This window comes from Lutjanus erythropterus, chromosome 9 (genome assembly GCF_056507025.1).
Source record: "Lutjanus erythropterus isolate fLutEry1 chromosome 9, fLutEry1.hap2, whole genome shotgun sequence".
NCBI lineage: Eukaryota > Metazoa > Chordata > Actinopteri > Lutjaniformes > Lutjanidae > Lutjanus > Lutjanus erythropterus.
In genome coordinates, this window is record NC_139325.1 from 35,212,969 (window position 1) to 35,236,324 (window position 23,356).

General features: G+C 38.9%; 2 protein-coding genes across 2 annotated transcripts in view; both read right to left on the minus strand.

Moving 5' to 3' along the window:
• Positions 1–740: 740 nt before the first annotated feature.
• Positions 741–15,624, minus strand: LOC146322015 (uncharacterized). Its single transcript, XM_084725875.1, is given in 6 exon segments — positions 741–2,750; positions 5,785–5,913; positions 8,331–9,502; positions 14,090–14,234; positions 14,236–14,334; positions 15,613–15,624. Coding segments are annotated over 6 exon segments (1,614 nt in total). The 3' UTR covers positions 741–2,693.
• Positions 15,625–17,785: 2,161 nt separating this feature from the next.
• tg (thyroglobulin) overlaps positions 17,786–23,356 on the minus strand; it is a 32,842-nt gene continuing 27,271 nt past the window's right edge. The window contains exons 40-49 of the mRNA XM_084725876.1: positions 22,806–22,893; positions 22,517–22,667; positions 21,939–22,141; positions 21,302–21,475; positions 21,084–21,221; positions 20,688–20,875; positions 20,299–20,403; positions 19,667–19,807; positions 18,718–18,899; positions 17,786–17,998 (exon numbers count right to left, since the gene is read on the minus strand). Coding sequence (XP_084582002.1) covers positions 17,898–17,998; positions 18,718–18,899; positions 19,667–19,807; positions 20,299–20,403; positions 20,688–20,875; positions 21,084–21,221; positions 21,302–21,475; positions 21,939–22,141; positions 22,517–22,667; positions 22,806–22,893 — 1,471 coding nt within the window. The 3' untranslated portion in view covers positions 17,786–17,897. The remainder of the gene's footprint in view (positions 17,999–18,717; positions 18,900–19,666; positions 19,808–20,298; positions 20,404–20,687; positions 20,876–21,083; positions 21,222–21,301; positions 21,476–21,938; positions 22,142–22,516; positions 22,668–22,805; positions 22,894–23,356) is intronic.

The following is a 23,356-nucleotide window of genomic DNA, read 5'->3' on the forward strand; positions in this document are numbered from 1 at the left end:
TGTGTGTGTGTGGTGTGATGGTGTGTGAGGGCATGTCATTGCTTTAGGAGACTTGGTTTACACCAGATGAGCAGTATGGAGGCATTTTATGATTTTTTCAAGTTGTTTTTTATGTTTGAAAAACGGTCACCATTCACTTCCATTGTTTGTGACATTCTGCAACACTAGCATTAACAAAATATACCTGACCCTCAGTCAGAATCAAGGTGAGTAGATAATGCCTGAATTTTATCTTTTGGGTAAATTATCCCTTTAAAGACAAAAAAAGTTTTAAAAAACCTTAAAGTGAATGATTGTGTTGAGGCAGAGACGTTCTGTCCTACAAATCAGCTTCTACAGACTTAAAAAAAAAATTCTTCATTTCAGATTCCTGCAAAAAATAATCACACCATCATCATTTAACATGTTTTTCAATCAAAATAAGAATAATGATGCAAAAATGATCATCACTTCTAATATTGCAAATCAGATTGCAATAATAGTCAAAATAATCACAATTAGATATATATTTTTAATTGTTCAGCCCTAATCTACACACTTTATGTCTGACTGAAGTAAAGTAACTGCCCCTCAGCAGCGACCAGTGGAAATTCTGAAAACGACAATATGAGCACATGGTTATCTGTGTTATTGCTCATCAATTCATACTCAAATATAACAAAAATAATCAATATTTCACCCGGCCTGAGCTTACAATTGGCTCGACTCACTCGCAGGTGTTAGAAATAATAGAAACGGGCTGAATGGAAACTCTTCACGTTATGTGTTTGTTTATTCACATAAAGGAACTGAATATAAAAGCATCTGAAGCTAAAATGTCAGTGGAGTTTGCAGAACATTTGTGTAGTTGACTGAGTCACTGAGCAGAGCCCAGCCCAGTCTCTTTATGTTGATATCAGCTCCATCAGTCTCTTATCAAACATTCACAAACTCCTCGGCCGCTCGCTCCACGCCTCGCCTTCTCTTTCTGTCTTTGTGGACGCTCTTTGTGACGAAGCTGAAAAACGGCTCGCCGAAGCTTCAACAGTGTGAGGATCCACTTTCAGACTGGAACTGTGCTGCTTCAGAACACAATGCAGAAGAAAACTGGGACACTGACGCTGCTGCCAAACTGAAATATGATTATTAACACCAGTGGCAGCTGTAGCAGCGGCAATATGAACACTGTACAAAATCAAAAAATCAAAAACAACCATCATCAAACAAAATAACAGTGGGTTTTTTAAAGAATGAAAATATTTAACGATTAGTCCCAAAATTTCCTTTTTAAAATGTCTATTAAATAAAATAATATGATGATGTTACAATAAATATAGCAATATTGGTAATAAAATAAGAATGAATTTAGCATTCTATGAAAACATTTTATATCGGTGTGTTTGAGATGTACAATGTATGACAGAAAAGGCTTCATAAATAAAATTGATTATTGAACAACAGTGGCAGTTACAGCAGAAACAATAACGTAAAATAAAATGCATTGTACCTGTGACAATAATATTTCAAATATTAATAGAGGCAATACAATATGAAATGTGTCTTTAAAGAATTGAATACGTAATTATTATGGCATGGTATGGTGTAATTATTGCATCTCTAAAATACAAACAGTACAGTGATGGTAGTGACAATATCACAACAAATTCAAAAGAAAAACATATTAAAAGTATATTGGCAGCATAGTAAAGAGTGACTGTAGTATCATATTTAATGTAATATTAGCAGTTTTTGTATTGAACTTTTTTAAATGGAAATATGATCATGAAAATTACTGTCAGTTACAGCAGTGATCTCAAAACACTTTAAAACAAAATAAAACTCAATCATAGTCACAACAGTAACTGGTAAGTCAAATAAGTCAAAAGTGATTAAAAAAATAGAATTAAAAAGAATAATTCAAACATTTAGTTTGTATAATCATCCCAATATAAAATAAAAACTGTAACAAGAGTGGATAGGGCTGCATCGAAATTTTATCGAAACCACAATCTGGCCTACTGCAATTTTCAAATCACAGGATGTGCAGGGTTAGTTAAAGGCTAAATGTGTGTCAAAATATCATTTTAAATTAAACATTGTGTTGCTGCAGAGGCGTCCTGGCAACACACCGTTCTCTAGACTTTAAGAAAACATCTTTGTTCAGTGCAGATCGCGGAGAAAAAAAAAAACACACACCATAAGTGTTTTAATGTGTTTTTCAATAAAAATGAGATTAATGACTCCTCTTATATCACAAATCATACTGCAGTTCCAATATCTGTCAAAATAATTGAGTTAGATATTTCTTCAAAATCGTTTAGCGGTAATATTTTATATTATAAAAGCAAGGAATATAGTATAATGCAGTTTATCAGTTAAAATCAAAGAAATATAACTGATTTTAAATAGTATATTAACATAAAAATGTGATTTTCAGCATTTTTTTTAAAATAAATGTTCATTTATGATTATTTTCATCATTTGTAGCTTTAAAAAAAAACAAAAAAAAACGGAGCTCCACAGTGCTTGACAGGCAATAAATAAAAACTAATGAAATTAACAATAAAAATGTCAGATTGTCATTTAAAATTCAGATTATAATTTGAAAAAACAGTAAAAGACAGAAACAAAGTGAGTGTTTTTATGTAAAGAGTCTGAAGTGATTGTTACGTGTCGGTCTTCCTCGCTGTCAGCTGATGAGTCATGGAGCATCATTATTGGTTAACTGTGTACATCCCCGTCCGGTTCTTCGTCGGTTTATTAATTTCTTCCTGAAAAAGATGAATCATGGGATGAGGCTCGAGACCAGAACCACAACATACTTTAAAAACTAGTTTGACATGTTGAGAAATATTCTCTGTAGCTGATTGAGAGACGCAGCTGGGAACCTCGACCACATATCGTGTCCAACATGGCTAATGTTAGCCACGTTAGCCTCACCGACTGTACCGGTGGTCTCTAGGGCTCCAACTAATGATTATTTCATGGGCGATTAATCTGCTGACAGTAATATATTATAATATATATGTAAGAAGCTGGGAACAGAGAATTTTGACTTTTTACTCTTTTTGTTTCCTTTCCTTTTCTCTTCAGCTGATTGGCCAATATGTATCAATAATTCGTTCATTCATGTGTAGTCTTTTGTTAGTGTTGTGTAAATTAATTGTTTTTATTTGAATCAGTAGGCTGATTTATCATTCCTAACAATATGCTAGATTCACACATTTAAATATTTAAAAAGAAAAAACTATATTTATGAGTAATTTATAGTCACTGTAAGGCTGTATGATTAATTGGAATATTATCAAAATTGCTGCAAAAAAAGCTGCAGTTTTTTGATGCACTGTAAACCTGGATAAGTTAACACTACTCAAAAAAACTGAGGCAATCAGTTGCCTCAATTATAAATTAAAATATATATTTTTTAAATATCTTAAAATATTAAGGCTTATTTTATTTCTTGTGTGTTTAATAAACACAAGAAAGAAAATTCTACTGGCACTCAAGGTTTTTAAGTTAGAACCTCTAAACAAATCTAAGTTTTCAGTACTTAATTAAATAATCAAATAATTAATTTGAGCATTTGGTTTTACAGTGTACGATGTGATAAAACAGTACATAATGAAGTTCTGTTGTGCTGCAGATGAGCTGTTCTCCAGCTGTGAGAAAACATTGGTGTGATAGATTTCACTACATTTTTGTAATGATAACACCGTGCAGCCTGAGTCACTAAGATGTCTTTGCGTGAGAGGTTATTAACAGTTATAAGTGTTACCACGCTGTGACTGACACTAATGATTTACAGTGTATAAATAGGCCTCAGTTAGCTTGTACATTATGCACTAATAACAAAAGCTAAAGTGGTATTTTTACCACTAAAGTCAACAAACTGAGACTCACACCTACTGACAGCTTTTGTTTGTCCATTTCCCTGTTGTCATGGTGACAATCAGACTACAGGTAGGTGTTACCGTTATTTATCAATGTCTCCTGGGTAAATGTTGACTGTGACTCATTAAAATACAAACAACTGAATAACTATTAGAAGAACCTGTCCGAGCCAACACACACCCATTCAGATTCCACATGCGTCAAGTTGTTTACGGGACACGTGAGAAACAAATACTGACATCGGTTCTCCTGTTCATGTCCAGTGTTATGTCTTTGGTCCTTATTAAAGCCGATGTAATAAACAACCTGTCAGTCATGTACACTGTTCCTGCTCCTCTGTAGACTGTCAAGGTTCACAGCCAACATGGACCTCCAGTTTATTCTGCCGGTTCTATCAGAACAGCTTAGAACAGTGTGACTGCATTAATGTAAATGGCTGAACTCTGTTCTGCTGCAGGGGAGAGACTTTTTCCCAGGTGTCACATTACAGCACACAAAGACACAACCGACACACACTCTATCCTTTGTGTGTGTTTGTGTGAGAGTGTGTAAGTGTGAGTGAGGACCAGCTCCTGACAGACCAGTGTCCTTGTGAGGACCACTGTCCTTGTTAGGACATTTGGGTTACGATGTGTCCTTATATAGATCAGCTCTTGACAGACCACTGTCCCTTAAGGACCACTGTCCTTGTTAGGACACATTGTAATGTGTCTTCTTTCTCAGACCAGTGTCCTTGGGAGGACCACATTTTGGATTGTGATATGTCTTTATAAAGTCCAGCTCATCTTCTTGTGATTAGATCAGAAATTATTAGATTAGGTTAAATCACAAAGATTTATTAATCCCCAGCGAGGAAACTCATTTGCTACCAAAATTAACTCAAATCAAGATGCAGTGAACAACATAGATATTACACAATACACAACAAATAAATAACACTAAAAAGCCATTTCAGATTTACAGCTGTGGATTTAGGCTGCAACTAAAAATGTTCATTAAAACATCATTAAAAACTCAAAAAACAGAACTGGTTTTAGTTTAGTCCTTATTCTCTTGTCTAAAGTGATCCGAAGCGAGTCTGGGCGAAGGCCAATCACAGAGCCAGCCTTTTTGATCATTTTGGAGATCCTGTTTTTATCATCCACACAGATGCAGCCCCCAAACAGCCCCTTACTCACAGCAAAGCACAGCATAAAAGAAGACACCAGCCAAGACTGATAAAAAAACATGAAGAAGGGTCTTGCTATTGTCAAAGGATCAAGAAGAAGAGTCTTGACTGAGCTACCTTAAACACAGCCTCAGTGTTCTTCATTGAGGTCCACCTCCTGGCAGACCACCTTGTTCTAGTGAAGACTGTTGGGTTTATGTGTTATAGGCTGGACCATCTCCTAGCAGACCATTGTCTTATTTGTGAGGACATATCAGTTTGTGGTGCAAATGAACTGGATCGGTTGATGGTTTTAAGTCGACAGATCTTATTTTCTATTGAGAGCAGGGTGGATACAACACGGTAAGCTGATGGACCACTTGCCGAATCTGAATTCACAGCAGACGCGTGAAGCGTAGTCAAACTAGACTGTGCTGATCAAATATGAATCAAGATTCTGTCATTGCATTACCTATTTCTTGCCTCCAGTGTCTTTTATATTTTAATGTCCTGTTTAACTGTAATATGAGAAAGTTTCTGCCCAGGCCACCATGTTTGAAACATAGAAACCAAAAACAAGTTGTGGTACGTCACCGACCAGCCAGAGCCGTTGTCTGGTGCGTCTAGATCTGTTCTTGACAGACCACTGTCAGTGTGTGGATATTAGCATTGTGATGCATTTTTTAGGACATTCAAGCTGTTGTGTCCCTGGAGACATTAGCATCTTATGTCTTCACAGATGTGTGTATTTCGACATGTTGACTTACGTATGGTTTCCCATTGGGCCCTGCGAAGTGGCTGTGTGTTGTGTACAGAGGGATGTCGTCACTGTGGGTCAGATGGTCGTAGGGACTGAAGCCTTTGTGGTGCCCCCTAAAGCAGCAACACCACATCAGCTGCAGAGGAAAAACACTGACGTTATTAGCTGTAGGACAAGACTGTATTTGCATGGGTAATGAGTACAGTAGAAATAGGGTTAGCACATTGGTTACCTTATATAAGATCTCAACAGAGGAATACACCTACCAACACCTCTGAAGCTCAATAAATAACATGTTCCAGCACATAATTCTGCCAAAAACAACAAATTGTGCTTTCTGCATTTGTGTTTGTAAATACTCAACAAACACAAAACTGAGAAATTTTAAGGCTTCAAAAGATGGTCTAGAAGGAAACCTTCTAGTCTTGCGTGATTTATATGTGTTGTTTCTTAATTGTGCACATTGAAAAAAACTAATTATGCTTCATAATGTGACAACGCTGTGGTTAAATCCTTAGATATAAAGACAAAAATTATTTACTTAGGTGAGAGAAAGATAATGGTTTGGGCTAAAATGATCACTCTCGAGAGATCTTTTGTGTGTCTGGGGTTCCCTTCTAAACACAACCCTAAATGTAGTCTTCTTAAATTTACTGGCTACCAGCCTCAACCCTCACTGGACTGGGTTACACCATTCTTTTATGACCATGTTCTTATGGCACGGCATTTAAAATACGATTTGGCAGTTGTAGACTGATTAACAGCTTCAAATGGCTCTTTTTTTCAGACATTGTTTAACATTAACAGATAATAAATTGTGCCTTCTGAGTCTTTCCTTACTGTTAGACTAGTTGGCTAGTCTAAATTAAAATTTGCTCTAAAGCAACAAGGAAATTAGTCACTAGGAACATCAGAACATCCAACATACAAAACTCACAAAAACATATACTGTAGACTTATCAACGCGATTGATATAAACTCGCTCCTCAACCGCTTCACACCCTCTGGTCCCGCCTGAACCCTTTATCGTCATTGTCCCTGGAGTCCTGTACATCACCTCAGTAACTTTGCTATATTTCTAACTGTCAAGGTGGCCGACATGGGTCCTGGTTACAAGTAAAAAGATCTGTGCTGCAACAATTCCCCCGGGCCAAACGGCAAGGTGTACCTCATGAATGGACTAACAAATAAATGAAAACTAGGTCGACAAAGACTTTTATCGACTAACAGTTTAGTCAACTCTTACCATTGCAACTCTAGCGCTAATACAGAAGTTTGTGAACTATAGTTTGCCTGGCCTGCTGCTGCTCCTCTTGCTCTGCCTGGACCCTGCAGTTGCCATCTTCCTTGGTGAGAAGACTCACCAAGGAAGATGGCACCGTCACTGCCGAAACCAAGCGTTCCTGGCTGCACCTGTCTTTTTTCCAGACTTGGTGTGTATGTGGAAAGGCAGCCCTTCATGCGAACTGAGCAGAAGGGACTGCCACAACTGTAGGTGTCTGTGTGTTTACCACGGAGACTACAGCTCACAGTCTGCTGTATCAGCGCCATGGCTGGCTGTTTGTTTTAAACCATTGAATTTACATAGAAATGGACGATATGACAGCTGCCCAAAAGTAAAGCCAAAGCATCTCTGCTCTGCTCGCCATTGAGTCGGCCAGCTGTGTGGGTTGGAACTCAAAAGTATGGCTCAACTCCTACGAGGGGCATTCAAAAAGTTCTAAGACAAATGACATAAATTCAAACTGAGTCAAAATAGTGTAACAAAATGACCTTGAATCGTACCACTGATGACTTATAAACAAATTTGACAAGTTACAGCATTCTAACTTTGTTATTCAATGTTCCAGGTTACATATTACAAAACCAACTTTTTTGACCGTCCAAAATGAGCCAATTTGAAGTTCGAGCAAACATCAAATTTCTAACAAAACTTCAATGGAAACTACAGAAATCATTGAAGCTTTGCAAAATGTTTATGGAGACTCTTCACCTTCTAGAGCCGTATTTCCAAAGTTGAAGGAACGTTTGAAAGGAACAAGATTTCAGTCCATACTTGAAACGAAGAGGGAGGTTGTGACCTGGTTGACTAGACAAGCTCCAGAATTCTATCAAGAAGGAATTTCTCGGTGGAAACATCGCTTGCAGAAATGTATTGAGTTAGGTGGATCTTATGTTGAAAAATAATTTTCTATCTTTCATAAATAAAGTTTTTTTTCAATTTGTCTCAGAACTTTTTGAATTACCCTCGTATCTCTACTGTACAGACTCTGGCTCCAAATGACGTCACCACTGCACGATGGCAGCATTTTTATGTGGGATATTTTGGCTTCAGTTTAGTACAGTGGGAAGACGTGGAGATACGGCATCCATCTTTATATGTCAGTCGTACAAACCAATCACAAGAAAAACGGAATGGAAGTGGGTGTGGCTACATCTAAACTGAATTGGAAAAAAGTTAATGTGTACTGAATACACAGTCATGAGACTGATTTCCGTCTGAACATCTCAGAGAAAAAGAGAACACCAGGGGTTCTGGGTTCTAAGACTCACCAGTCCGATCAGCAGCAAGATTAGCAGTAGCAGAACCAGAGCTGCCAGGACCAGCAGAGCAATTCCCCATCCAGGAACACCGCCACTAGTTGGCGGTGGGGCTGGGGTTGAGCTCTTTGATGTGATTGGTGTATTCAGGGAAACAGAACTCAATGAACTGCTGCCTGCTGTAGTTCTTGTTGCCATGGTTTCACTGGATGCTGTCGTGTGGTCCCCGGTGATAGTGGGCTTGCTGATTGTGGATCCATGTGGTGTCGTGTGGTCAGTGGTGACAGTTTGCTTGCTGTTTGTGGATCTATGTACTGTGGTGTGATCAGTGGTGATAGTGTGCTTGCTGACTGTGGATCCATGTGCTGTCGTGTGGTCAGTGGTGACAGTGTGCTTGCTGACTGTGGATCCATGTGGTGTCATGTGGTCAGTGGTGACATTTTGCTTGCTGATTGTGGATCCATGTGGTGTCGTGTGGTCAGTGGTGACAGTCTGCTTGCTGATTGTGGATCCATGTGGTGTCGTGTGGTCAGTGGTGACAGTCTGCTTGCTGTTTGTGGATCCATGTGCTGTCGTGTGGTCAGTGGTGACAGGTTGCTTGCTGACTGTGGATCCATGTGGCGTTGTGTGGTCAGCGGTGACAGTGTGCTTGCTGATTGTGGATCCATGTGCTGTGGTGTGGTCGGTGTGGTCAGTGGTGACAGTGTGCTTGCTGATTGTGGATCCATGTATTGTGGTGTGGTCAGCGGTGATAGTGGGCTTGCTGATTGTGGATCCATGTGCTGTGGTGTGGTCAGTGGTGATGGTGGGCTTGCTGATTGTGGATCCATGTGGTGTGGTGTGGTCAGCGGTGATGGTGGGCTTTCTGATTGTGGATCCATGTGCTGTCGTGTGGTCAGCGGTGATGGTGGGCTTGCTGATTGTGGATCCATGTGCTGTCGTGTGGTCAGCGGTGATGGTGGGCTTGCTGATTGTGGATCCATGTGCTGTCGTGTGGTCAGCGGTGATAGTGTGCTTGCTGATTGTGGATCCATGTGCTGTTGTGTGGTCACTGATGTGACTGGTTTCTCTCCTGGTGGTTGAACTTCTGATTTGATCAGATGTCATGGATGGTGTAGAAACATCTTGACTGCTGGCAGCTGATTGTGAGATTGGCAGGGTAACAGGAGTCGTATTGGAAGACACTGATGAATGAGAAGAAGGAAAAAAAAACGTGAATTCTTCATGTGTTGCTGTGATTTCTGATCCATCGACAGAAAAGTGTGAAATGTAAAACTCAACTGATGATCAAAAGCTGCTTTTCTGTTTGACTACTTTAAACTGAATATTTGTCAGACAAACAAACTAAAACCAAAAGCAACAACCATTAGGAAGAGTTACTTTGGACTTTCAGAATTTGTCAAATTAACCAATAGATTATTTTGCTACATTTCCACCAAACACATCTGGTGTAGAGTCCTTGAAACCCGTACTGACATGTATCTTAACCCTAGATTTGTTTTGTGTTTCCATCGCAGGCAGTACTCTTAAATTTAGGCAGGGTTGTTACTGGATGGTAATAGCCACATCAATCACATAATCAGTATAGCATCATATCTAACTCAACACAGGAAACAAAGGAACATAAGAAAACAATGGAGGACAAAATATTTTTGGGTTCTTTCTTTGGTATGTGGCAATTTATTTCAACATATCTTTGATCATCTATGTGATGTTTGACAGGACTGATAGCATTTTCTTTCTTTTTTTGGAATTTCTGTAGATATCGCCAAAACATCATTGTTGGGAATTCTTTTGGCCAAGATCATCTTGCAGTGAAAACCAGATATTTTGACCCACCTGAGACACTAGGTAATCTCTTTAAACAGATATCTGCGTGAATGCTGCATATGTTGACAAGGGACAGTGTTTTGGTGTGTGAAGTGCTCTGGTTTCCATTTACAGTGTTGACCAGTTACATATAAGCTGGCTTTAGTTGCATGCAGGTAAACAGCCTGTGTGGAAAAGAGCAAAAGAGGTGGAACGCAGTGGTGCCAGAAGCTGCGAGACATTGGCCTTTGCAACCAGAGGTGAATATGTCTCTGGATAATAATCGATGCGTTCAGAGATTGAACACTAGGCTACTGGGGCAACCAGTGTTTGGCATTTTGTTTCTGAAACATGACTAAAACAATTTATCAATTACTAAATTGATGCAGCTCTACTGCACATGCTTAGTGTTTTCTGTGCTCATGAGAAAGTCTGTTGTGTAGATTAATACAATCCGGCATTGATTTGGAGTTCATATGACATGGAACAGTGATGTGAGGACTGCAGTTACAACCACAAGTGCTGCAGTTAATCTACAGGTCGGGCAGGCCGGGTCATAAAAATTAACATTCTGATTAACAGCGGGTAGGTTTGCATGTGGGAAGGGTGCATTTCTGCAGAGAGAGAGGCTGTGTGCACATTTACTTATGACAAGATGGCAGCAGGACTTCTTTGATTATTTAATTGTGTTTCCTCTGAGAGTTTCCTCTGTTTTGTCAAATTTCTAGCTACAGCTTTTAGTTTTGCTGCTTAAATATTAATGTGGTTTTCTGCAGTGACATTGCTGCACCAATGGAAGCAAAACAGAACATAGCCTCTCTAATCAGTAAGTTAAAGAAAACACTCATACATCAATACAACACACAAAAATGAAATCACCTGGAAAGCTCAACACCATTTAAAAAATAATAAAGCCTGAAAAGTAATATAGCTTATAGTAGGCAGGGTCCGACGTTAACGGTTGCCTGAAATAAAATTTAGAACATATGTGGACCCTGTTTTATTTCTCAAAACAGTTTCAACAGCTGTGTGCATGTGCTGGTGGAACAGAGCGAGCTCTTTAATTTATTGATTAACAAGCACAGAGCAGCATGAATTCAAATACTTCTGAGCATTAATTCAGATAGTACAGTAACATGTGGCTCTACTATGTAAATTAGACTGATTTCTGACACCATCATCATGTGGAAAATATTAAACAATGAAGATGCAAAGTGTGTGATCTGGCATTTTGGCATTTCATCCTCACAGCTGCAGTGAAGTTTAGGCTGCAGGCGACGTGCACAGTTTCTATTGTGTTCATTACGATAAATGTTGAAATGGTGTTCTTCTGCTTCAATAATTAATATCACCAGATAATACAGTATAGCAGCCAGGATTTGAACCCACATTTCTTCTTGTTGCATTTGCCCAAAATAGGACCAATGTGTTTTGACTGTTGGCCATTATAGACGCTGCTCAGGAAGCTGCTATGCTAATTTGAATGAAGAGGAGAAGTGTGTTGATCACCTGATTTATTGCTCTCACCAAATTCACCAGAATCATTTTGTATCATCATCAGCTTCATTCAGACTTTATAGAAACTAAATAAAATTCATATTGGAATCCCTGCTCAGTAACCATGGTAACTGATACCACTGAACTAGCCTGCTCAGTAACCATGGTAACTGATACCACTGAACTAGCCTGCTCAGTGGCAGGTTAACTGTCGAACATCATTTAGCCGTGTGTCAGAAAAATCCAGATGGACAGCAACAGGCTCTCAAAAGACATGCAAAGACACGTAAAGACACCTTTGTCTATGTTACCAACCAGGAATTTACATGTTGACTTTAGTCTCAAAGAACATATTAACTGGAAAAAAAAATTAAGAAAATCATGTTTAACATTTATAATTTAAGGAAAAAGTGTGCCAGATTTGTTAAGAAGTTATTTATTTATGAACTCATTTTGTTCAAGCTGAAGACAGAAAATCATCTGGAAAATCATCATTCACATTTTTTGTGACATCTTATCCTTTTTTCAACAATCAGCTGTTCTAGGATGGATCTGTTCTCCCTTCATGCTCACACTGCAGCTTGTTTAAGCCTGGCTTGAGTTAGCTTTGACTTAGTCTGACTCACCGCATGTCTTTGGTTGTTTGCTGCAAGTGGCATCACGGTGTCTGCTATCTACGTTTTCAAAGTCCTCGGGAAACAAGAACTACCTCTGAGCTGCAACCTAGACACTGAAAATAGCAAATCAGCACCTGGGATGCTAATGGTACGAACGTAAACAAGCTAACAGCTGTTAGCTTTTCTGCAGTGATGTGGTCATTTTAATATGAGAGCTCGCCTCTTGATGTGCAAATGTTCCACCAAAACAACACTATTTTCCAGCCGCACCGTCGCTGCATCCTGGGCTTAGTTCCACCCAGGACATTTGCACTTGGTTTAAAGAAACGCAAACAAGGCGGGATGTTTTTCCCCCATAGCAGAATGTGTGTGTGGAGCCAGATGTTTCTCCCGCGCTGAGCGCTGTGGAGAGATGTGACACCAGACTACACTGTGTTAGTGCAGCAGCTTAAATGACTTTAAATTATAAAAATGCATACATGATATAAAAGTTTAATTTCTCATTAAGCATCCACAAAGACTTGCAAACATCATAACAATTCAAAAACGGCTCATTTTGCTGTCTGGACCTTGTCTTCTGACTTTGTGGGCGTGGCAGATCAGGTTGACAGGTTTCAGTAGAAAAAAGACAGATTTTAGACGCCTAAAAAAGGAGCAGCACCGTATTGAAGCCTCTGCAGGGCAAAAACTATTGTGTGAAAGAAAAGTGGGACAAAACGCCGCAACAGGAAATGAGGGAGGAAGACTGACCAGAGATCAGAGCTCAGGCTCACAAAGACGACTCTAAACCAGTCGGCTAAACACTGAGGAGGACGTGGAGATGCTGCGGCTAGACGTCTTACATGACAACTTTTAATCAAAATAAGAATAATAATGTGAAATTAACTCTAATATCACAGATTTAATATCAGTCAAAATAATCACAATTAGATATTTTTCAAAATCATTTTAGCCCTCGTCATCTAAAACTGTATTCACTGTAGTGAAAACTGATTTCTAAAACATGTTAAAATGACTCTGGTGTGATTTTTTTCTGCACGAATCTGAACTGAATGAAGATTTTTTTTTTTTAAGTGTGTAGACTGTTGGACAGGATGTCTCTGTCTCACCACATTCATTCATTCAAATGTTTAAAGACCCTTTTTTTGCCCTAAACAAATGTTGCACCTCCTGCAATTTGAAAATTGAAGAAAGCCACATTATGATTTTGATCAAATTTCTTTAAATTGTACTTCATTCAGTTAAATTTTAAATAAGGGACCAGCAAAAAATGATCAATATCACTTTAAGTGTACGTCACATTTAGAACATTTTCACTTTCCTGTCAGACAGACTTTTCTGAAAAGGAACTGACGCTACTGGTTTTGCACTAATGTAGAGCTGCAATGATTAGTCAGTTATTAATCGATTATTAAATGAATCGCCAACTATTTTGCTAATCAATTTATCAGTGTGAGCAGTTTTCAAAGATTAAAAAGTCCAAATTCTCTGATTTCAGCTTCTTAAATGTGAATATTTCCTCCTCTCTGGCAATAAAGTGAATATCTTTGACTTTAGGATTGTCAGTCAAATAAAACAAAAGAAACTGATGAACATTTTATAAACGGAATGATTCATCGATTAACGTAGAAAAGAATTAACAGATTAATATACAAGGTGATAAACCTACAGGTGTGTTTTTTTCCTCAGTCCGTCTCCAAGCTGAAAGACCATCTCTAATCTCTTTGACCTCCTTTTATAAGTTTCTTTGTTATCTAGATCTTAATTTTTCCATCCTTGGTGAAACAAACATTCAGAAAACATGTAAAAAGTGTAGAAAGCGGCAGGTGAGGTGCGTGTTTTTCTTACCTGAGGCGGTGACGGTGAGAGCGATCCAGAGTGTGAGCAGCGTCTCCATCTTTCTGCAGGAAATCCAACAGTTTGTGACAAAGATCTCAGTGTGAGCAGCTGCTGGAGTCTGTTTCCATCCGGAGAAAGACTCCTTTATACACCTGCCTCACCTGCACACAGGTGGAGCAGGGAGGGAGGGAAGGAGGGAGGAGGCGCACACTCCCATCATGCCCTAGGATTTCCAGCAGGAACAGGGCTCCACTCTGTGGTCACGGTCTGCAGGGTCAGAGGTGATGCAGCTTCCTTGTAGCACCCAATAATGTAATAATTTACTGAAAATGTAACAATGCCTGAAAATGTAATAAAATTTGCACTTAATCAAAAATGTAATAAAACCCAATAATGTAATAACTTGACCAATAATGTAATAAAATTTTCTGACTGATATTGTAATAACATTTTTACAGATAATGTAATACCTTATTACATTATTGGAGATTTATTACATTTTCAGGTGGGTCTTTTTTTTTTTTAAAAAAAAATGATAATGTAAAACTTGACAGATAATGTAATATAGAGGTCTATATTTTGTGTTTTGAGAATCCAAGACTGTTATATAGCCTACACTGGATTTGAAACAACAGAATGACTGAATTGCAGACCTATACTAACAGCTATATGCACATGCAGCTTCACAAAAAAAAAAAAAAAACTGACCAGAGACAGAGAAAGAGACGGACGAAACATCACAACAGTCAAACATTCCAGCATCTTAACAGCTTCAGTGGGTTGCCATTGTCCTGACCACAGTATCTGACACAACAAGCCACAGGACAAATGATAGACTGGAGCAAGACCCATATTAATAGTCCTTTTGTGAACATTTAGTGTCCTTCTGTGTTTATTTTGTGTCCCTCTCTGGTCATTTTATGTCCGTTTTTGCTGCTTTTGTGTCCTTCTGGTCATATAGTTTTAATAATGTTATATAATAATGTACAATAAATATATATACATACATATATAGTTATTATACATTAATGTATAACATTATTAACATATATATATATATATATATATATATATATATATATATATATATATATATATATATATATATACACATATGTGTATATGTAAACCCCAAAAATATATATATAAACCCCAAAAGTTAAAAAATAACCAAGTCAGTTGTCATTATGTTTTGTCATTTTTATACTGACATTTTTATTAAACCTTTACTTATAGAGGTAAATCTCACGGTATGTCAGCTGACCACTATCACTTGACATAGGCTAGAGGAAGATGGTAAATGGTCCGTATTTATATAGTGCTTTACTATACCTGAAACGATACCCAAAGCGCTTTACATTATACATCACATTCACCCAGTCACACACTGATGGCGGAAGAGCTGCCATGCAAGACGTTAACCACGACCCATCAGGAGCGGTTAGGGGTTCGGTGTCTTGCTCAGGGACACCTCAACATGAGCTCTGCAGGCCAGGATCAAACCAGCAACGGTTACAAGACGGCCACTCTACCCACTGAGCCATGCCGCCCCATCATTCAAAGTGATATAATAACCATTTATGAGAGGATATATTTATGTCAAATTTTAAATAATGTGTTGGTGTTATGAATACTTATGCATACCCTCGTCAAATGAAGTGTTACTTAAGTTTTGTTGGTTTGTGGTTGTTTTCACGAGATAGTGATTTGTTGGAAAACTGTGGAGAGCGAAGTATGTTTAGGGAAGCAATAGTTATTCTCTTGTTTCAAAGTCAGTGTATTTAACAGTCTTAGATTCTCAAAACACAAAATATAGAACTCTATATTACATTATCTGTCAAGTTTTACATTATCATTTTTTTTAAAAAAAAAGACCCACCTGAAAATGTAATAAATCTCCAATAATGTAGTAAGGTATTACATTATCGGTAAAAATGTTATTACAATATCAGTCAGAATATTTTATTACATTATTGGTCAAGTTATTACATTATTGGGTTTTATTACATTCCCGATTGAGTTAAGTGCAAATTTTATTACATTTTCAGGCATTATTACATTTTCAGTAAATTATTACATTATTGGGTGCTACATTTTCCTGCGTCAAGTTTTATTTTCATTAAATTCATGGAAGTTCTGAGTTTTTTTATGCTGTTATCAGGAGATCAGGAGTTTATTATTTACCAGTCTGAAGAAAACGAGCTGTGCCTTATTGATCCATGGAGGTTTCATATTTGTAAAATTTTACTTGAGCCGAGTAAAAAGATCTCGAATGCAAATGATGTAAAGTCTGTGGGTGAGCAGAAGTAAACCCAGAAGCCAGAAAACTTTTTTTAGGGTGTGCACCAGCTGATTTTCACAGGCTGAGGAGGACCAACCAGGGAACTTTCCTTTATCTGGAAAATCGGTGGAATGCCCCTTTAAATCTCCTTTCCTGTGAATGTTGCTGCTCGTCTGTCGGGATTCAGTCTGAGCGGCCATGTTGACGCTTTGTGTTTCACTTTAACTCAGATGAGAGGAAGAGGACGGAAGGCGTGGAGGAGCTGAGCGGAGACGAACGTGTGACGTCCACCTGTGATTGGCTGAGACACCTGTCAGTCAAGGTAAACACTCCCAACACAAACCGTTTGATATGAATCAAAGGGCCTCATTCATGAAACATTCATACAAAAAGATTTGATCTTCAAATGTTTACAGTCGTTCGTTCGCCGTGTTGATGATGTCACGCGGAAAACAGCTAAAGGCTAAATGCTACAGTAACAGAAAATAAGAAATAATATTTCAGTCACAATGTTAAAATTACAGTTGGCTCATTTTCAAGGATGTTATTATATATCGAATACTGTAATTATTTTTATTTTATAAAAACACTACTTCTCACTGCTTTTTATTTTGCGGTCGCACATCATTCAATCACTCACCGCCAAATTCACGCCAATTTTTTACACATGCTGAGCTCACGGCTGCCACTTTTATTTTCTTTTATTAAAGGCTCATGAAAAAATGTTACGTTGAGCATCTTCAGGATGAAAAAAGGTCACCATAGAAAAACTGCTATAAAGTCTTTATACTCATTCAGTGAATTAATTTTCTTAACCAACATCTGTCCTGATCATTATTACCAAATATTCTTTCATTTTCAGAATTTTAACCCTTAAAACATTCAGCACCTTTGGGATGAAAAGTGAAAAACAATGTATAGATTAAAGAGGGAAAGTAAGAGCTGTAGAAGCCTGTTTCTGTCAGTGAAAGGAAAAATACTCCCATGGTAAATCATTATTATGAGATAAAGAAGTCCAAATTATACGCTTTTGACTTTTTGTCTCAGAATTATGACCTACCATGGGGATATTTATTGTGTCAGTGGTGGAAATGATCTTTATCGTGCAGCCGTCAGTTCATTATGACGTCCTGGATTTGTCATTTTGTTTATGGATAAAAAGATTTGAGAAGAAGTCTGTTTTGCATGGAAATATTTTGTCAAACAAATGTTGCATGGACATTTTTTTCTGTATCGATGTAGAAAAGCCTCGGTATCAAAGAATAGATGTAGGTTTCTCATTTTTCAGATAAAATGTTCATGAATGAGGCCTGCTGAACTTGTGTAAAATGTGGACCTGAACTTTGATCACAGCCCCATCTGGTGGACATCAGATGAACTGCAGCTGCTGTTTGAGTCACAGAACAGACAGACGGACGCAGACAGACTTTAAAATGCTTTTTTATTGATAATTAAACCAGCGGGGTGTTTGGATCAAACTGAATCTGGAGGCAGGGAACTGTGATGTAACGAGGAAGTGATGATGATGTCATTAGTTTAGCTGTAGGCGTCTTTCTCAGTCTGTGTTTGGCTGGATGGTGCAGCCACTGGGAGCTTAGGGGTCAATATAGTCTGGACAGGCACCGCCCCCAACTCACCTGGAGGGAAAAAACAAACAAACCCAGAATTAAACTTTTTAGAGCCGCCCAACCCCCCAAATATGGAAATAACATTAAGAATAACCAATCATATAATGGAATAAAAAAACAGATTTAACTGGACAGTTAATATAATTATCACTAGATTTCTCAGTAGAGTTGGACTGTACCTAATGATTATTTACTCAATTGATAAATCAGTTGTTTGTCAGAAAATGTTGAAAAATGTCAGTGTTTCGAAAAGCACAGGAGGACGTCCTCAAATGTCTTATTTTGTCCACAAACTTAAAAGTATTCAGTTTACTGTCAGAGAGGAGTAAAGAAACCAGAAAGTATTCACATTTAAAAAGCTGAAATCAGAGAATCACAGGACTTTTTTTCCTTAAAAAATTACTGATTGTTATCAAATAGCTGGTGATTAATAATCCATTAATTGATTAATTGTTGAACCTTGAACTGAGTGGAAATTAGACTATAGATTAATCAACTAATTGCAAAGAGAATCATTTAAAAGGTATCTTTTAGGTGCCACCCTGTTAAAAACAGAATAAATGAACAAATCCTGTACCTGCTGTCCTTCAGTACAGGAGGACGAGTCATGACAGAACAGAGTAGATCAAAGTAAAGAAAAAAGAGAGATTTAGTAGAAACTGATCAAGTAGAGAAGAGCAGAGTAGAAAACAGGAAGGTGGACTCAGACTCTCCAGTGCTCCTCTTACCGCTCAGACTGGTCAGTCTGCTTCCCAGTTGGCTCCAGAAGGAGCAGGCACTCTGACTCAGACCATGATGGTGTTGGAGGGCGGGGCTTAGCTGCAGGTAGGTGGGTGGGGCATCAGAGGACGGGACCGGCTGCCAGTGGGGCAGAGCTGACTCTGCCCACACACGGGACAGGTTCGGGTTCCTGAAGAAAACAGAGCTTTTGTTTAGTGACGGCTCGTCTGACTGCGCTTCAGCCACAGATCAGCTGGTCATAACATTGTTAGTTAAAGGGACAGTTCACTTTATTTGAAGTGCAGCTGTATGAGGTAGCTACAGTTTAGAGAAGCTGTAGGAGAAGTGTTTAAGTGTACGTTATATTAAGAATATTTTCACCTTTTTACCTTTCTGTCAGACAGACTTTCCTGACAGGACACCACTGTTATATAAGACAAAAATGTTACTCTCTACAAACCAACCAAACTCCACTGACAAAAACAGCAATTTTACTTTGAGTTGTTGGTCTTCTGCTGCCTCCATCTGTTAGTTTGTTTGTGTTAGTGTGCGACGTCAGCGTTTTTCAAAAATAGTTCAAATACATCCAAGTCACACAAAAACACAAACTTCACTGAACAGAGTGTGTATGTGAATACAGGTTACTAAAATGACTGATTTAACCTATGGAGTTTGGTTGGTTTGTAGAGAGTGACATTTGTCTTATATAACAGTGGTTTCCTGTCAGAAAAATCTGTCTCACAGAAAGGTACAGTGGTGAAAATATTCTAAATGGAGCATACACTAAAACTGATACTGATTTTTTTTTTTAGATGTGTTGCTGCTGACCCTGTCCACAGCAGGACTTTGTTTAGCTTTCTACACCAGTACTCCTGTTGCTCCTCCAAACTGAGCTTGTGTACTACTAATGCAAACTATCCCTTAAATTAGCGTTTATCTAGCGAGTGTTTAACTGACCCGGTCCGGATGAAGCTGGAGACGTAGGTCATCATGGCCAGAGAGAGGCGTCGGTCAGAGGAAGTGAAACGCTGAGAGCTCATTGGATGATGAGGACTCCCAAACACAAACTGAACGTCCAGAGGAACGGACACCTCAGCCCTACACACAGGAACCAATCATCAGTAAGTCTTATCAGTAACTGATCAGTAATGTTAATGACACAAAGTCTCAGTTAAAGCAGAAAAAAGAACAGAATCAAACTGAAGCCACCCACCAGTAATCTGTACCATTAAAAGTTCCCTGATGTTAAAGAGTAGAAATACTCTATTACAAGTACTGAATACATTAATATCAGCATTAAAATATGCTTTAAGTACCAAAAGTACTTGTTATGCAGAATAATATGATCAAACTGTTTCCAAATGTTTTATTATTTTAAATCTGATCTGGTTTTGTTAACATGTTGGGCTACAGCTTTGCATGAACTGTTATAAAGTCATAAAGTTATTTTTAAAAAATGTAGTGGAGGAGAAGAATAAAGTAGCAGAAGGTGGAAATACTAAAGTTAAGTCTGAGTACCTCAAACCTGTACAGTACTTGAGTAAATCTACTTAGTTACACTGGAACATGTGTGAGTAAACAGCGAGTACCTGCTGTGAGCGCTGGTGGCAGGTTGGTGGTAGAGGAAGATGTTAGCTTTGCTGTTAGCCCAGTGGCTAGCCATCTGCAGGGTGGGACAGATGATGAACAGATCTCTGCAACACACAAACAAACAAACACACGGCTCATTCAATAACGTTTTACATGAGAAAACACTTTAATCGACATGAAAATAATTGTTAGTTTAATCAGCTGCAGTGGAAAACCAAACTGGGAAAAAATACCAGGAACCAAAAGTGAGCCAATTGGGTAGAGCCAAGTAGTACCACGCAGTGGGAATAAGGGTTTGTGTTTAAAAAACAAAAAGAAAAGTCAAACGTAACATTGCAGTGATGAACACAGACGTGAAACTGGAGCAGATGTGAACTGAGGATCTGACCTGGTGGCGTTGGACAGCGCTCTGGAGAACAGGTTATATCCGGCCGCTGAGGGACTGTGATCCAGAGAGTAGAACCAAGACGCCGCCTCCTTCAGCAGCTCATTTCCTGTCACCCCACCCAGCGAGCGACTCAGAGCCTCGTAAAATGCCGTCTTACCGTCAGCTCGACCCTGCAGAGCCTCAAAGTCCTAAAAAGAAGAAAATAAATAACAAATATTCAGTCAGTCAGGGCAAAAGCTGTGGATGCCAAATTAAAAAACACGGAACGGTTTTCAGGGAAAAGACAGAATTTAGACAGATTGTTTTTTTTTCCCTTCTTGCAGCTAAAAATGTCTCTTTTGATTGTACAGGTTGTGAACCTCTGACCCCAGACATCACCGCTGTGTGACCTCTGACCTTTATCCTGCGAGCTCGGTCAATCAGTCCATCATGCTCAGATGTTCCCAGCAGCAGGTCGACTCTGTGGAAGGACGACCGAGAGACGGACTGATGGACAGGAGACCAGGACTGAAACGGACCGCTTACTGCCAGCAGCTGCAAAACACAGACACACACACAGGTGAGACTTTTCTCTCTCAGACCTTCATGATAAACTCACGGTTTTTAAACTCCACCTTGGTCTGAGCAGCGTTGAGTGTGTGAACAGACGTCGCTCTGAGGCAGGCGGCCATCTTGTCATCGTCAGAGAGGTCAGAGGTCACGCAGCCGAGCTCTTTGGCCAGATCAACCGCCTGACGTCTGGAGGTGGAGGGAGTCTGGACCAGTGATGGAGAAAACACAGAACCACCCTGCAGGAACCATCAGAACACACAGCAGCTGTGAGTCACAGGAAGAAGTTTAAATCACACACAGAAATATGAAGTAAATATTGATTATAAGTGATTATTGAATCATCAGATCGTCAGTGAAGCTGTGAGGACGTGAAGATGCACAGGAAGCTTCCTGTACCTTTTCAAAAGTCAAATTCAAACACTTAAACTTTTCCAGCTCCTACAGCTGTGGAAAAATGAAATCTGTATGTTTTATATATCCACTCAATATATAGTTGCTTACCTTAATCAACCACTGATAAAATTAACAGTCACTAATTTGATTGATTGTACTTAGAGAATCTTAAAAATTTTTCATTTACTGATACCAACTGTATTTAATCAATCATCGCTTAATTGTTATCCCAATTCAAGTGTTTTCCAGAATTTCTAGCCCTCATCTGAACCCTGAGAGGAGGAAGAGACGGATGAGTCGTCTCACCATCAGCATCATACGCTGGAACAGAGGAGGAGACGAGGAGGAGGAAGAGAGGAGATGAAGGCTGGTGATGTCAGCACCACGTCTCTCCGCCCCCACTGTCACTCTGCTGGTGTCTCCGCCCACCAGAGAGATGTGAGCTTGGACCCACCGAAGCACCGCCTCCTGGTCTGACAGACCGTAGTTACCATGGAGACCAGACGAACCTGCAGAGATATCATAACTCTTAGACCCAGGTGTGAAAATGCATTAAAATTAAACAGTGTCAGATTTTATCAGGAAGTTTGATGGTATTTAATATTTTTTCTGTTGCAGCATATTGACTTTCAAAATTAAAATTATAAAATTTTATTTTATCTAAGCATAAATAGTAGTAGCGTCAAATGTTCAGAAACATCCCAAAACCCTTGGAATAATTTGATTTTAAACGTTTTTTGGAACATCACAAACGTACCTTCATAATAATAATAATAAATATTGTCAATAAATAATAACATGGTATGACCCCATATTTTTGGTACGTTCTGCAAAGGCAGAACATTTTTCTCAGTTCTCAGTCTTCATGTCTCACACACACACACCTGTGCTCAGGAATCCCAGCGCCGCAGTCCTGTAGCTGGCTGTTACCACGACAATATTACCCACAGCAGCAAGGATGGAGCCATCCAAAAGTCCTGGGTTTTGATTGGCTGAAGGGTTGAAGAAGAAAACTAGGACTGGGACACGCCCCCTCTGAGACACACACACACACACACACACACACACACACACACACACAGACAGACAGACAGACGTCAGATTTTATTTCTTTGTCTTTGGCTGCCATAAAAAAGAAAAAGACAGCAGCTGAGTGCAGCTCTGAAGACTCACCAGAGCAGCAGGAGTGAAGATGTTGAGGTAGAGACAGTCCTCGCTGGAGGCTGCAGACTCAACATCACCAGGCTGAATACAGCTGGGACTGAAGGACAGACAAACAGACACACAGACTGTTAACTGCAGTTTTTACTGTTAAGATTTTTACCCCATCATTTATTATCTGGAAGAAGTTGGATTCAGATTGTTAATTAGGGATGTAGAATATGATCAAAATATCCAGATGTTATAAGGTACATCATGGAACAGCCTGGCACTGACTGCCAGGGAACGTTCTAGCTTTTCAACATTTAAGATTCATTTGAAGACGTGGCTCAAAGCAAAACAGACTCGTGACTACTTCTAACTAGATAGAAACAAAAATTGATCTTTGCATGCAAACTTTGTGCAGTAGAGCAGTGTACAGTATTCACCAGAACTTTAGAATAAAAACACTGCATTCAACATGAAGATACAGAAGATGATCAACAAATTGTACTTCAAGTTGAGTAAAGAACTCAACAATTACTGGTCATAAAGTCAGAAACAGCAGAAGAAGATTTATGATG